Consider the following 16,702-nt stretch of genomic DNA (forward strand, 5'->3'; position numbering starts at 1 on the left):
CTCGTACTATTATTTTCACAGCACTTGTGCTCTTTTACCATACAGGCCTAGCAGCTAACTCGTTGGAATTATGTAGATCACTCATACATGCTCACATTACATGGTAGAATCGTCATGAGTCAGCTCGAGTATAAATGAATATTTGTAAAAGTGGTACTAGAATGCCCAAGTGTGCCATAGCATCACCAGAACTTTAAAGTCTACTTCACCACCAGAATTATGAACATGTTCAAAATTATCTTAGGACTTCACGTTGTACAACAGTTTTTATGATAATCTCAGTACAATGTGATATACAAATTACCACAAGTTGTGAACTCCTACTTGTATCTGGTGTGTAGGCCAGTCCGTTACGACGCTCCTGATTGGCTGTTGATAAGCCAATCAAAGGACTGGAAACTCTCAGTCTCTCTCGAGAGTTCACACAGGCAGGATGTATGCTCCACCTCTCCTGAGGGTTACTTCTGAAAGACATATCCCTCAGGAGAATATGTTCCACCTCTCCTGAGGGTTACTTCTGAAAGACATATCCCTCAAGAGAAATTCTCCTGAGGGATATGTCTTTCAGAAGTAACCCTCAGGAGAGGTGGAACATACATCCTGCCTATGTGAACTCTCTCGAGAGACTAAAAGTTTCCAGCCCTGTGATTGGCTTACCAGCAGCCAATTAGGAGCGTCGTAAGGGACTGGCCTAGATATCAGATGCATGGTTGATGTGAATCTACTATGGTAAGAGTTTACAACTATAGTAGATTCACATCAACCGTGTATCTGATATCTAGGCCAGTCCGTTACGACGCTCCTAATTGGCTGTTTATAAGCCAATTACAGGGCTGGAAACTCTCAGTCTCTCGAGAGAGCTCATAGAGGCAGGATGTATGTTCCACTCTCCTGAAAGACGTATCCCTCAGGAAAGGTGGAACGTACATCATGCCTATGTGAACTCTCGAGAGAGACTGAGAGTTTCCAGCCTTGTGATTAGCTTATCAACAGCCAATCAGGAGCGTTGTAAGGGACTGGCCTAGACATCAAATGCACGGTTGATGTGAATCTACTATAGCAGTCATTCGGGTCATAACTCAAACTCATGACAGGGCTTTCGCTCAAAAGTGCAATGACTGGAATTCGAGTGTATCTCTTTTTATTCCCACTCACAAGATCCCCAGCGACGATGGATTGACCTTACTGTATTTGTTCTTTTAAGTAATTGCTCAGCTTGACTCTAACCCCTTTTATTCCTGGTGACAGGGAATACTCCTTTGCAAGTTGCTGTTGGCTCCAAAAAGCTGAAGATGACGAAAGAGTTTTTGAGGTTCTGTGCCGATGCATCTCTTGTCGATAACGAAGGTAATCAATTACTTAATTATTCGTTGTCTCATTGCATGCTTCACAGTCACAATAGTATTGTTTTTATTTAATAGAAATATGTATGAATTTGATATTTTGTTTGTCTTTATTTTTAGTTCAGCTTATATGAGGTAATAGGGAAAACCTAGTGTGTTATGGTATGGTAATTTAGAGAGTATCAAAAGACGCTCCTGAATACAAAAAAAATTCAAGTTATGCATCATTGATTCGAAGAAATGTAAAATCTAGCTTTAAAGCTTTGACATTAATACAACAGTGTTTGCTTAGAGTTTTATTTTGGCTACAAGTAAAATGTGGAGTAGTTTGTCAAGTGCAGTTGTCGAATCTTCTGACCTGCAAATGTTTAAGCGAGGAACAGAGTTATTCCTGCTCTCTGCCGACATCTGAATTCAGGTGCATAATTTTTTTGTTGATCCCCTTTGTCTATAACTTGTCTCTCTCTCTCTCTCTGGACTGATTCCCCTTTGGAGCCCTCTCGGGTTTATGGGTTTTGACCCATTCCATAAGGGTTCTCAGTTGGAGATTTAAAGAAAGAAAGAAAAAAAAAAAAAGGTGGTCACTAGTGCAAGCCTGAGGTAGGTTAGGTTTGATCATATTGTGTTCGGTAATTGCCCTGCCCTGCGTTCACTCAACATTCTATAGATTATTCGCGTCATGGAAGTGACAGTGATCATAATTACGCGTAAGTCAAAGGTCAAGTCTAAACCGGCAGCAAAAATTGGAACTCTTTCTCTCACAATAGGAATGACGGCACAGGCTCTTGCAGTGAAAGCCGCCGAGGGAAACATGACATACTTCAACGAGAAGCAACAAAATCTGGTGTTTACCATAAAAGAGGCTCTCCCAGACAAACTGGCTGCCACTGAGGCTAATGATGAAGGATACGAAGCTCTAAAGGAAGAATTCTCTGCCTTGGTCAGCACCAGCCCTGCTCTGAAAGAACAACTGAAGAACATCAGCTATGACGGATGGGAAATCAAAGCCGCGATTCGTCTTATCCTTGAAGAGGAGAGCAAAAGAGAACTGCCTGAGGTCATTGGAGGTAAATTACAGAAGGAGGTTATCTCTGTCTTTCCTTCCACGGTAGGCATCGAATCTACGCATGTACTTACACTACGTGAGTTCAAATTGACCCAATAAGGAATGTTTGTTCATTTATTCTCCATCTGAATTCTAGCCTTATAGAGGCAAGCGTATCCCGAAGAAAAATGTGAGTACGTTGAGAAATGGAAGTCATTATTATCATTCATAAATAATGCATACACACATGCGCTGGTACAAAGTTATAAGCCCTGTATATGTGTGTGTGTATATATATATATATATATATCTATATATATATATATATATATAATATAGTATGTTTTTTACAGAACTTCATTGTGGAGTGGATTTTACCTAACATTTATGATAAGTACGACATAGTACTGTACTTTTATATTTCATATACATACACACACACACACTATATATATATATATATATATATAATATATATATATATTTATATGTATCATATATATATATATATATAGATATCCTATATATATATATATATAGTATATATATAATAATTAATCTTATGTGGTATTTTATATATATATATTTTATGTATAAACTCAGACTTCATGTGGTTTTACTAACATTTATGATAGTACGACTATACTGTACTTTTTATATTTCATATACACACACACACACACACACACACACCACACACACATATATATATATATATATATATATATATATATATATATATATATATGTGTGTGTGTATAGTGTTCATTTTCTGTCTGTAAAGTAATTCGTTGTCTTTTTCTGCATTCAGTAACATAAACTAATTTCCCATTTGTTTATTACAGATCTCTACTGCAAACCAGCATTACAAAAGGAGCATAAAGTATCCATAGGAACAGAGTATTTGGCCAAATGTGAGTGCGTCCCTGGGGAAGGACCCACCATGACGTACACACCAGTCCAGGAAGGAGACAAAGTAATGCAAATTACTTTTTTTTTCATTTCTCTCTCTTCTTCTCACTCTTTCTTACAAGGTTAATATTGCTTGAAACTTGTCTCACAGCTTTCATGGATGACATCAACACCAGTAACTTATGGACAGAATAAAAAAAAATGCTCCCTTGAATATGAGAATGGGTCAGTTGACAGTTATTTTTAAACAGTAATATTATTTGTTTTTCTTTATATATCAACGGAAGTACTATGATTTATCTCACTGCAATAGAGACTGGTCGTATAAACATAAGTGTAGGGCGTGCTATAATACTTCTGTATTCTGTTGTGGTGGCTCAGTGGCATCTATAACATACATTGTCAAATTGGTATAATCAGGAACGGTCTTCAGTATCTTATCTCGTAATGTTGTCACACGACAAAGCACCAACACGTAAATCACATAAGGAACGAAGCTTGAAGATAAAAATGCCGAGACAGAGAAAAAAGCTCAAACAGTGAGGATTCTGTACAGTGGTGCCAGCGTGACGCCGTTCGTGGTATGCCGCGACTAATTCGACATCAACATCTTTAGACAGTGTTTAAGTCCTTTTTTACTATTACACTCTCAGTTCGATATATTTTTCCATAAATTTCCATGTTCCTCGTTGGACAAGTAGTTTACATGCACGCCTACCAATTAGGTAGTCCCGAGTTCGATTCCCCGCTGGTGATTAGAAATTAATTTCTCGATATAATCCAGTTGGTTCAAATTCCAAGTCAGTAGCCATATTTCCGAACACCTTATTATTTAAATCCGTAATCATTGGGTCATAACGCACCAAGAAATGTTTCTAATGGTAAACCTCTAATTTATTATTGATGTGATGAATTCATACCCACTTTGGTCAAAAAGTCATAAGAACGTATATTGATAAATTTGGCCTAACAAAATACTAGGCCTAACAAAATACTATAGTCCGACAGACTAAACTGATAGATTGTTTACTTCCTTGAGAAAAACTGATGCCAGTTCTCTCTTAACCTTTAAATTGTCCCCTTCTTAAGTCCTCAGCCATCTCCCAGTGAGGCAATATTTGGGACATTACCTAATGAAACTGACCGTATAAATCCTAATCCGTAAACTCGATCCCTATTCTATTTGGTGATTACTTTTGAGACAATTTATTGTTATATTTGTTATGACTTATACCCTTAAATTTTGCATATTATATTACATATTTTATATGATGATCTTTTTCATTAGAAATAATACAAATCGGTAATTGCCATTCAGTATGTATGTCTTATGACATTTTCTTATAATCTTGCCAGTAGATTACTTCTATTTATTCTTTTTTATTATCTGAATTTTCCGTCTGCCATACTATCCATTTCCTAAACAAGTTTGTATTATTTTGCATTTCATTGCTCTTCATTTAAGGTTTCCCCCTCATTTTCATTCATCAAGTTATGATTTACTTAAATTTCATTTCCTTTTTCACTCACGGTCTGGACCATGTTATAACTCATAAATCTAATGCGTGTAACAATTTTTACTTTTATAAGGTTGTTACACACAAACTCATCATTGGGAGAGAAAAAAATATTTACAATAATTACCACAGGAATTGTAATAATATGATTCTATACAAAATGTACATTACGAAGAATCTCCGTCGTCAGATGATCTTAGTTTAATAACAGCTATCCTTTGCAGCATCGCCGGTTTGCAAGTTTTCGGAATGCTCAACTGCATTTGCCCGTTGCATAGCGTGCTTTCTGTAGGAATGAATTAATTTTCCTACTGACTATTGTTCTCGGTAACCTAAAGCAAGAAGTCATTCTTTTTGGCGCTAGAGTTCTCAGCTAGACCGGGAGGTGGGGCTTATACAAAGGGTAGCTTAAGAGATAATTCCTTTAAACTAAATGGTTTAATAGGCTCGGCCCACCTGCATATCGCCTGTCAAAGGTAACAGGAAAAGTGGCAGCGTCTTTTGAAACATCTGTCACGTTTATAAATGCGATTTCTCATTTTATTTACAAATAAAAATATAATCACAATGTGTGAACGCTTAAGTTCAGCAAAACATGCTAAATACTTTAAACTACCGATTTATTGATTCATGTGTTTTAAAGCCAGAGCCAAAGAAAGGAGTTTAGAAATTCCATACAAATGGATTAATAATGAATACTTTAAAGAGAAGCAGTGGGTAGGAAGGAGTACTGCTGAACTCACATTTCCTGCAGACCTCCATTCCCCACACACATGCGCCATTTTACCAAAACCTCGCAACCGTTCCATTTTCCACATCTACACCCACATACTTACCCCCGTTGCAGTTTTCCACAGCCTGCCATCCATAGCCACCCCTACACCATTTTGATATCTTGAGAAGAAATAGAACATTTAATTAGCTAAAATGTTACATTTTCTTTCAGTGTGAACAAATTATAAGATTATAATTTGAGTATATATCCGAATCTCAAACTAACGTCATGAACGAGTGTTTTGTGGGAAATAAGATCCTTAATTAGTGTCAAAATGTTGTAGCTGTTTCTTTAAAGGAAGGAATCTTTTATAAACTAGAACTCACATTAGTCGTCAACTTTATTATAATAATAATTTCAGTTATTTGAATTGAGTTTCTTCCATAATTTTTGTCTAAATAAAAAAAGTGTCAGTGTCCATATTTGGAGGACTTACATTTGAAACGAACAAAAACGAGTTTTGACCAGTCGTGCTACTCGGTCCTAAATTAATGCAAATATGTATGCACGTAGATATAAGTTTAGGCTATTGTAGACAAATATGAATACATGTACATATATGCATATGTGAAAAGATTACAGTGACTGACTGAGAAAAATTTGATACCTTTTGTTGTTCTTCTACAGTGTCAACAAGAAATCTCTGCCCAGACTGAGAGCCCAACTCAAGAACCTGCAGCATCAGCTTAGAGCCAGGGTACATGAGATCACTTCGGACTTTAAAGGACTTAGAATTCACTGTAGGTATTCTTATTTCCAGACATGTTTGGTATTCAAATGTCGTGTCATGTGAAATTGAAACAGAAAAATACTTTATTTTTTCATATAATTCTGTCTCGCATGTCAAACGAAAATTAAAAGGTCGCTTCGAGGTAGGGAAAGCCTGTTAGGTCACTGGGCAACGGGGCAGTGATAGCAGGAATCTTGAGTAGTCTCTGTTTTGTGGCACCACCCTTCAAGGACTGCTGCCATCCCTAACTCCCAGTCTCATCCTGTTTCTTGCCTGTCCTTCAGGTTCATCATCGTCCTTGGCTCTGTTGGTGAAGCCAGAGGTCATAGGTGACATATTCTATGCTTCTACAGTCACCTCTTCCCAGTGCCGAAGGCTTCAGGCAACTGGAGATCAGTAAATAACCTCTCTCCTGAAAGATTTGTTCCTTAGATTCGTTTCAGGAAGGAAACTCCAGTTCTATGTTGGCTTATACCAGAGAAGAAAATTTTGTTTTTTTTATACCTTTAGAGTGCTTATTTCCAGATGTCCATCTATCAGGAAACCAAAAACACACATATTCCATCTGCAAAAGATGATCTACTAGTTTAAAACAATGCACTTCAGCATATCAAAAACTTTGCAAGTATCCATGTGGATGCTTACTCTTGGGGCGGCTTGGGCCCATTCATCCATTATCTTGATGACAGGTTGAGCCTGTTAGCCTTCAGAGATGCTGCTGACCCAAGATCAGGATTGACACTTTACTTAACCACTCCAAGCACCAATTGAAATACTTTGGCATGCTGATCAACCCATTAAGTATGAGGTTCTGTTGTATGGACTCACATCAGCAGGTCCAAGGAAGTAATAGCACAGTTCCTTTCTTGAAATCCTGAAAAGAACCATCAGTCAGACTGCAGTAACTACAGGCTAATCTCTATTCTCTCTGTGCTGTCCAGAGTTACTGAAAAACTTATTTTTTAAGCCACTATTTGAATATGTAGAATCCAAAGGATTGTTAGCTGACAGTCAATATGCATATAGGAAGCATATAGATACCTGTGATGCTTTGTTAGAATAGACATGCCATTTGCAAGGGAACCTTGATAAGGGTTTTGAGTGCAGAATAATTCAGATAGAGTTTAGTGTTGCTTTCGATTTATCAAATCACAAGGAACTTATTTATAAACTTCAGAATCTTGGAGTGGGTGGATATGTTTTAGGAATACTTAAGGTTTCCTTACTTTTAGGCAGCAGCATGAGTTGTTGTGGATGGGAACTTTATTGAACTAAGACCTATTTGTCTGGAGTTCCACAGGGTAATGTTCTTGGTTGACTGTTATAAAATATATAAAAATACAAATAAATAAATAATAATAAATGAAGAAAAATAAATAATGAATAATTAATAAATAAATACATATATAAATAAAAAAATAAATAAGTGACAAGAAACATTGTTGTTGGCTTGGACAGCAAGTGGATGTAATAAAGTCACCACTTTTGAGAAATGAGGCTGCCCTCAGCCTCAGTCGGGACATGGACCAGATCAGGGAATGGTGTAGTCAGTGGCATATGGGGCTGAATTCCAGTAAAACGAGAACACTATTGATTAGCGGATCTCTTACAGATTTCCCACCCCATCCGCCCCTTCGGGTGGATAGAACTTTGCTGAATGAGTCTAAAGCTTTAACTATTCTAGGTGTAACTTTTGATAAACATCTAATGAGAGTTTCAGCGAATGCTGCCCGAAAGTTAGGTATGTATTGTTCGTAAGGCCTCATATATTCATAACAGTGATAAAATCAATGCAACCTGTTTTGGGATATTTGTACTTCCGTTACTAGAATACTGTTCTCCGGTGTGGATGTCTGCTTCTACCAGAGATTTATCTCTTTTAGATAGAGTGGTTTGTGGTGGTAGGTTCCTGTTTCCTAAAAGAAGTAGTTGGACCCTCTACAGATGGTCTCTTGTTTGTCACTTTTTCTGAAGTTGTATTTCAATAGAGATCTTTCACATTCGTAATTGGTTCTTTGTCCCCCTTTATCTGCCAAGAGCAACTGGATTCGTTGATCAGGAGCACCAATATGCAGTGAATGTTGAGCCTCGCTGTCGAACTTCCCAGTTCCAGAGGTCCTTTATTCCTCCCACCGTTGGACTGTGGAACAGCCTCCCAAAGGAAGCTGTGCAATTGAAACTTCAGAATTTTAAGTAAAGGTGCAACACATTACTACCAAATACTATTCTCCTTGCATTTTAATACAGTTTTATCTATTTGTTACATTTTTTTTTCTTTTCTAATAAATGGTATCTCTTCTTTCTTTATTTTCCTTTACCTCTTCTTACTACTTCATAACGAACACCATATTCTTTGGAAGCTTGAATTTCAAGTCAATGGCCCCTGTGGGCTTGCTCCATATGACTAGGTTTCATATTCTGAATAATAATAATAATAATAATAATAATAATAATAATAATAATAATAATAATAATAATAATAATAATAATAATAAATCAGAAAACCAGGAAACATATGACAATACACAAAGCATTACACCCAAGAGCAAATACGGACAGACTATACATAACACGAAAGGAAGGAGGGAGAGGACTACTAAGTATAGAGGACTGCGTCAACATCGAAAACAGAGCACTGGGGCAATATCTGAAAACCAGTGAAGACGAGTGGCTAAAGAGTGCATGGGAAGAAGGACTAATAAAAGTAGACGAAGACCCAGAAATATACAGAGACAGGAGAATGACAGACAGAACAGAGGACTGGCACAACAAACCAATGCACGGACAATACATGAGACAGACTAAAGAACTAGCCAGCGATGACACATGGCAATGGCTACAGAGGGGAGAGCTAAAGAAGGAAACTGAAGGAATGATAACAGCGGCACAAGATCAGGCCCTAAGAACCAGATATATTCAAAGAACGATAGACGGAAATAACATCTCTCCCATATGTATGAAGTGCAATACAAAAAATGAAACCATAAACCACATAGCAAGCGAATGCCGGCACTTGCACAGAACCAGTACAAAAAGAGGCATGATTCAGTGGCAAAAGCCCTCCACTGGAGCCTGTGCAAGAAACATCAGCTACCTTGCAGTAATAAGTGGTACAAGCACCAACCTGAGGGAGTGATAGAAAACGATCACGCAAAGATCCTCTGAGACTATGGTATCAGAACGGATAGGGTGATACGTGCAAACAGACCAGACGTGACGTTGATTGACAAAGTCAAGAAGAAAGTATCACTCATTGATGTCGCAATACCATGGGACACCAGAGTTGAAGAGAAAGAGAGGGAAAAAATGGATAAGTATCAAGATCTGAAAATAGAAATAAGAAGGATATGAGATATGCCAGTGGAAATCGTACCCATAATCATAGGAGCACTAGGTACGATCCCAAGATTCCTGAAAAGGAATCTAGAAAAACTAGAGGCTGAAGTAGCTCCAGGACTCATGCAGAAGAGTGTGATCCTAGAAACGGCACACATAGTAAGAAAAGTGATGGACTCCTAAGGAGGCAGGATGCAACCCGGAACCCCACACTATAAATACCACCCAGTCGAATTGGAGGACTGTGATAGAGCACATAATAAAATTAATAATAATAATAATAATTATTTTTTTTTTTTTGCTCTATCACAGTCCTCCAATTCGACTGGGTGGTATTTATAGTGTGGGGTTCCGGGTTGCATCCTGCCTCCTTAGGAGTCCATCACTTTTCTTACTATGTGTGCCGTTTTCTAGGATCACACTCTTTCTGCATGAGACCTGGAGCTACTTCAGCCTCTAGTTTTTTCTAGATTCCTTTTCAGGGATCTTGGGATCGTGCCTAGTGCTCCTATGATTATGGTACGATTTCCACTGGCATATCCCATATCCTTCTTATTTCTATTTTCAGATCTTGATACTTATCCATTTTTTTCCCTCTCTTTCTCTTCAACGCTGGTGTCCCATGGTATATTGCGACATCACATGAGTGATACTTTCTTCTTGACTTTGTCAATCAACGTCACGTCTGGTCTATTTGCACGTATCACCCTATCCGTTCTGATACCATAGTCCCAGAGATCTTTGCCTGATCGTTTTCTATCACTCCTTCAGGTTGGTGCTCGTACCACTTATTACTGCAAGGTAGCTGATGTTTCTTGCACAGGCTCCAGTGGAGGGCTTTTGCCACTGAATCATGCCTCTTTTTGTACTGGTTCTGTGCAAGTGCCGGGCATTCACTTGCTATGTGGTTTATGGTTTCATTTTTCGTATTGCACTTCCTACATATGGGAGAGATGTTATTTCCGTCTATCGTACTTTGAACATATCTGGTTCTTAGGGCCTGATCTTGTGCCGCTGTTATCATTCCTTCAGTTTCCTTCTTTAGCTCTCCCCTCTGTAGCCATTGCCAATTGTCATCGCTGGCTAGTTCTTTAGTCTGTCTCATGTATTGTCCGTGCATTGGTTTGTTGTGCCAGTCCTCTGTTCTTTCTGTCTTTCTCCTGTCTCTGTATATTTCTGGGTCTTCGTCTACTTTTATTAGTCCTTCTTCCCATGCACTCTTTAGCCACTCGTCTTCACTGGTTTTCAGATATTGCCCCAGTGCTCTGTTTTCAATGTTGACGCAGTCCTCTATACTTAGTAGTCCTCTCCCTCCTTCCTTTCGTGTTATGTATAGTCTGTCCGTATTTGCTCTTGGGTGTAGTGCTTTGTGTATTGTCATTTGTTTCCTGGTTTTCTGATCTATGCTGCGGAGTTCTGCCTTCGTCCATTCCACTATTCCTGCGCTGTATCTGATTACTGGCACTGCCCATGTGTTTATGGCTTTTATCATATTTCCGGCGTTGAGTTTTGACTTGAGTATCGCCTTGAGTCTCTGCATATATTCTTTCCTGATCGTGGTCCTTCATCTCTTGGTGTTTTATATCTCCTCCTTCCATTATTCCCAGGTATTTGTATCCTGTCTCATCTATGTGTTTGATGTTGCTCCCTCTGTACGCTTTTCCCTTCATCTCGGTAGTTATTTATCCCTTATTACTTATTATTATTATTCTTATTATTATTATTATTCTTATTATTATTATTATTATTATTATTATTATTATTATTATTATTATTATTCCAGTGCATCACAACCAGGTGAAAGGCTTGCTTGGTGAAAGGATGACAACAAGCTAGAGTGGCATTTCCCTTGTCAAAGTTGATCGTGTTATTTTAGAGATATCAAAGGAGTGTTCAGATGCATACCTGGAATACTTTATCCCTTCAGTAGAGGACAGTGAACAACTATCATATGCTCATCTGTCTTAGTAATGTAGGCAGAGTTGTTGCCTCTACCAGCACTCTAAGATTACTTGATGGAACACAGTGGTGGTGATGAGTGACAACACCACTATAGTGGTTTATGTCAGCAACCTTGAGGGTAGGCCCCAGTGTCTCTGCATGTTAGCAAGGCAAAGGTGTGAATGGCAGAGCACCACTGGTCAAGCTGTCTGCAAGGTATATTCATGTTCTGGACATATAGAATGTTGTGGCAGACAAGCTCAGTTGCCATGGACAGAATGGTCCCTATCTTCACATTGCTGGCTGTTCAGGTTGTGGAGAACATCAATAACTGATCTTTTAGCAACGTTGCTAATCAACTAGCTCCCAGTGTTCTACTTCCCAGTTCCAAACCTCAAGGTTGCAGTGGAGGATGCTTTCCAGCACCCATATACCTCTTCCCTGGCATCTTCTTTGTTAAGTACTCCCTTTTATTTGCTCCTTCGACTACTTTATTAAGAGGTTCAAAGACTTGCCGCCAAGAATTGCCTGCATAAAAGTCTCAGGTTTGTACATCTAGAGAAAATTCAATTTACTTTTTTAAAAATTCATATACTGTTAATAGACTTTGCAAGGATTCATACAAATTCATGAATGTGTAAAACAAAGTATAAATTGGAACATATTCTTAAAGCCAGTGGTCTGGAAGATCTCAAACTGTAAATCAACCAGCAACTGACAACATCCTGGATTCACACACACAAAAAAAGCGTTAGAACATGAATTTGTTGAATTAGAAGATATAGATTCAGATATACATTATGCATCCAACACAAGTTTTCATATTCATTAAGATCATGTAAGTATAATATCGCAAATTATTCTATTCTACTAAATTATAAAATCATGAGCTATGAAACAAGTACGGAAACTGTAAGCTGCGCCAATTGACATAAACTTGTTTATGAAATTTAGCTCTTACAGATTTGGAAATGTTAATGGAATAAATACCAAAGAGTAACTGCAATCCACATCATGACACTTAAGAGAGATGCTTTTTCAGGTTTGCAAACCCGAGATACTTATCCAGCAAAAGGACCAAACATCACCAAAAGGCCATGAATAATTCTGATTCAAAGTACTTTCCTACCACCAAATTGTATTTTCAAACAAGGGCCAAATGGGTAAATTCTGCTATTTATTTATTTTTTTTACTGCCAAAATCTCAACAGAAATTATATTTTTTTTCCTATTTAAGTTCCAAGTGACTCTTGAAAGCTAAGCAATGCTGAAAACATGAATTTTCATCTAGAGTTGTTGAGATAGAATTTAAATGTATACTTTAGTGATTCAGTTCTAGAACTGAAAACAAATTTCCAGTATACTGTACCATATATCTCATTAGTGTATGTCTCATAAATGTAGTATTATACTAGGCAAAGAACTACATGTTTATATATAAATATACTGAAGCTCCTGCCTTTAATTACGCCCTATCATAATTTAAACCTAGATCAAATAGATTCTGGCGATAGAAGTTCACTCTCGACGTGGTTCGGAAGTCACGTAAAGCCGTTGGTCCCGTTGCTGAATAACCACTGGTTCCATGCAACGTAAAAACACCATACAAACAAAACAATAGATCAAATAGAATGGTACATTTTTACTATAAAGCATTGTTTAAATGCTCTTCTGTAAATTCTTGAATTTGGGCCTACATACTATTCTGTACCTTCAGCTGCTATGATGAACATGGACGTAAACTTTTCATGAGCTACTGTAGCAAGGAAAGTAAGGAAGTCAGACAGTAGTTCAATGTTAGGTATTATAAAACAGTCATTACAGGACTTGGGAAAGCTGCAATAAGTCCCCTAGTAAAAAATAAGTTACTAATGAAAACCGAACAATTGCCAACATGGAATCAAGATGAGAAACACAACGTATTACTTTGATTAACTGATTGATTAATCAATGATGATAGCCGGATACGAGAGAAACAAAGCAGAAGGAAAGGACAGAGAGTACTGTGCATCTGTTGGGGCAAGTGCAGAATGGTGGTTGTAGTATGAATGCCTGAAGGATACCATTAACGGTGATGAGTTCTCATTCACTTGAGACAATTTCGAGAATAATGGCACCAAAAACGGGATCAGAAAGATATGATAATGAAAATTCTAAATATCTGAGCCAAAACAGCATTAAAACTTTCAGGTCTGTCATCCTCATATTAGATCTACTGCGTACCTCTACGAATGAAATTAAAAGCAACTAGGTCGTGCAGGTTTGTGAATGAGATTTACTTGAAGATTTTCGAAACAGAAATGAAAGAATTTCCCAAAACTGGATGGAAATCTGAGTCGACGTCTGAGTATGCTCGCAAAAGGGTTGCTGAAATAAGCAATCTATCAGAAAATTTTTCATGATAAGGACACCAATGAACTTCAGACATCACTGGCATATAAGATCTAGTTTAAGTGTGAACAACTTTAGGAGACTGTTCTAAGTGGTGATGGATTGCACTGAAGCCCAAAAACCTAATTGAGTGAGTTAGTATCATAAGCGGCAGACATCTTTTACGGGCTGCTATTGAGGCAAGAGCCCGTGCCGGCATGCTTGCCGGCTCAGTCTGAAACAACACCGGGAGCAGAGTTTCAGCAGAACGGTCAGGAACCACCTTGAAAAAGGTCTCACGCGTCTGTCAGTCAATGCCACCAAACACCCAAGATCCGTCCACCTTAAGGGGCCCCCTTCACGCACCGGTACTTCCTGTAGGTCTCCGGTTGGGGAGGAGCTTCATTGGCCGGACGACCGAAATTGTACCCATACATTAAGCAGGCTGCCTGACAGCCTGAGAGTGAAATCCGGCTAGTCTACTCTCGGCCAGCAATGGGAAAGGTGTTATCAGAGAGGGAGCTACAGATTCTAGCTCTTTGTATTGTAGCTTACGAGAAACGTAAGCAGGCGAGAAGGAGGAAAAGGGTTTGGATGAAGGAATGGCTCTTTGGATTTGTGACGTGGCATTGTATCCCTGAAAAAGGGTGGACCCCATTTTCTTGACCATAGATGATCAATTGACTGATTCTTTCCCAATATCCCGCGAGCATACATGATTCCAATTACTGCTAGAATTTCTTCACGAGCTACTTTGTAATTAACGTTTTTCAAGACTCTTCTGCCTTGAGCTTCAGTGTATTTCCTGATATGTTCAATGATAAAATCATTTATAAGTATCGAAAAGGCACTCATGTAGCTCCTTTTTTGTACAAGACGTTTTGCAAAAGAAGTGGGGCCAGGAGTTTCCATCAGTATGTTTTGCTGAGAAAATCTTCCACAATCTTCATCTGCTTGAGATATTACTTTCCACACCGTACCACATTCAGCTCTAATCGTGTTTGATGATAAATCCTCTTCTTGAGAAGGGAGTTCCTCTGTAAAATGTGAGGGATAATGAATTCAGGAAGATACACAGTAGGGCTAATATTTCAACAAAATATAAAAAAAACATGATAATAATAATGATAATAATAACAACAGTAATAACAACAACAACAATAATAGCAAAACAATAATAATAGATAATGGTAAAAGCTCCTATGGCAAGATATATATATATATATATATATATATATATATATATATATATATATATATATATATATATATATATTACAAAGGACATGAAACAGAGAGAGAGAGATAATACGATACTAACCTAAATTTGATGTTATCACTTCCGACTCCTCATCACCCTCAGATTGGCTGACTTCATCATCAGAACTTGATTCCTCTTCTTGTACAATGTACTCATCTTCATCAGATTTACTTTCCTCAACAGAATCTGAATATGAATCTGAATCCTTCAATAACTCTTCTAATATTTCATCATCATTCAACTTCCTACGAGACATATTGATAGTGGGAAGGCTAAACGCATACTAATCAAGCTAAGAAGTGTATGTTGCGATGGAACTGAACATGTCTTTCCTTACGCGTCTTATACAGGTTTGGTCACTAGACACGGTTGAAGCTTGTAGTCAGGGCAGTCAAAATGACTGCTTGGCCGTTTGTAGTAGTGGGGGCTGTACTGAAAAAAGTTATATGGAAATTAACTAAATTATTTCACCATAATGAACTACTCACTAAGTTAGCAAAAGTCATGCAGCATCAACTGAATAATGATGGTAGTTAAGCCATGCTAATCATTTCAATTTCCAAAAGCAGTCAAAATGACTGCTTGGCCGTTCTAGTGTTTTAACCAATGCCGAGGTCATTCGTGAAGACCTTGGATTAGAAGTGTCATCGATGACAGTACGACGCAGACTCCACGCTGCTGGGATTCATCACAGAACTCCAGCGACGCTGGAGCTCCTGACGGAGCGGCATAAGGCGGGAAGGCTTGATTTTGCAGAACGTTATGCTGATAAGGATTTGGACTCAGAAACGACAACGACGGCCAAAAAATATGGCACATTTTTACACTTGTTCATACAACTTAGCTTTTAACCAAAGATACTACATTGAAAATATCAGTAGGATATAAAGCATTACATTTCAAATAATGGAAACTATTTTAATAGATTCCAAGAAGCTAATAAGCGAAAATAAGCAGCGAAGTATCATATCTGTATCGGCCACACCAGTGAATAAAGTATACAGGTAAGGCAATTTGCCAATACTGTTACCGACCTCACTGTATGAAAACAGTGCTCGGCGAGTCATTCAGTTCTATAATTCAATGCTGTTAACAAGAAACGGTGATTAAGAAGACACATCAAAAACATATGGGGCCCGAGGAAGTAGGAAAGTTTACTGCAATACTCTCAATATTGTATGGAGGCATCATGCAATTTTTTTTTCAGATACTTCGAATATTATATCAAGAATATCATGGTTATAATAAAACTTGTTGTGAATTATGTTTATTAAAACATATAATCAAATAACTAGTGAGAACAAAATGAGAACATTTTATGTACTATTACAAAAAATATAACATTTATATTATATAATCTAATACCTTGACCATCCACCCTCTCTCTCAGTCACTTCCCTCAGTCTGTCGGGCATCGAATGAACAAGGTTGAAAATTTGCTGCGGTCTCTGTTTACAAATTTCCCACTGAGA

At 37.9% G+C, this 16,702-nt stretch overlaps 2 protein-coding genes across 8 annotated transcripts in view; one reads left to right on the plus strand and one right to left on the minus strand.

Moving 5' to 3' along the window:
- The window catches only part of LOC135207891 (ankyrin repeat domain-containing protein 50-like), a 39,837-nt gene extending 26,785 nt beyond the window's left edge, over window positions 1-13,052 (plus strand). For 2 of the 7 annotated variants that reach the window (XM_064239797.1, XM_064239791.1), the window contains exons 13-17: window positions 1,249-1,347; window positions 2,111-2,410; window positions 3,234-3,364; window positions 6,220-6,332; window positions 12,642-13,052. In XM_064239797.1, the coding sequence (XP_064095867.1) occupies window positions 1,249-1,347; window positions 2,111-2,410; window positions 3,234-3,364; window positions 6,220-6,282 (593 nt within the window). In that variant the 3' untranslated portion in view covers window positions 6,283-6,332; window positions 12,642-13,052. The other 5 variants (XM_064239796.1, XM_064239792.1, XM_064239793.1 and 2 more) reach the window with 5 other exon arrangements.
- A 996-nt stretch (window positions 13,053-14,048) lies between these two features.
- LOC135207768 (uncharacterized) lies at window positions 14,049-15,486 on the minus strand. Its single transcript, XM_064239593.1, has 3 exons — window positions 15,291-15,486; window positions 14,685-15,006; window positions 14,049-14,097 (listed from the first exon to the last, which is right to left on the minus strand). Exons 1-3 carry the CDS (start codon window positions 15,484-15,486, stop codon window positions 14,049-14,051), a joined length of 567 nt encoding a protein of 188 aa, XP_064095663.1.
- Window positions 15,487-16,702: the final 1,216 nt, after the last annotated feature.

The sequence above is a fragment of the Macrobrachium nipponense genome, chromosome 34 (assembly GCF_015104395.2).
Source record: "Macrobrachium nipponense isolate FS-2020 chromosome 34, ASM1510439v2, whole genome shotgun sequence".
NCBI classification, from domain to species: domain Eukaryota; kingdom Metazoa; phylum Arthropoda; class Malacostraca; order Decapoda; family Palaemonidae; genus Macrobrachium; species Macrobrachium nipponense.

Coding starts and splice junctions, on each gene's coding strand:
- LOC135207768 (XM_064239593.1), bottom strand. CDS start 15,486: ATGTCTCGTAGGAAGTTGAATGATGATGAAATATTAGAAGAGTTATTG. Junction 15,007..15,290: donor AGTGATAACATCAAATTTAG/GTTAGTATCGTA, acceptor CACATTTTACAG/AGGAACTCCCTTCTCAAGAA. Junction 14,098..14,684: donor CTAGCAGTAATTGGAATCAT/GTATGCTCGCGG, acceptor TTTGGGCTTCAG/TGCAATCCATCACCACTTAG.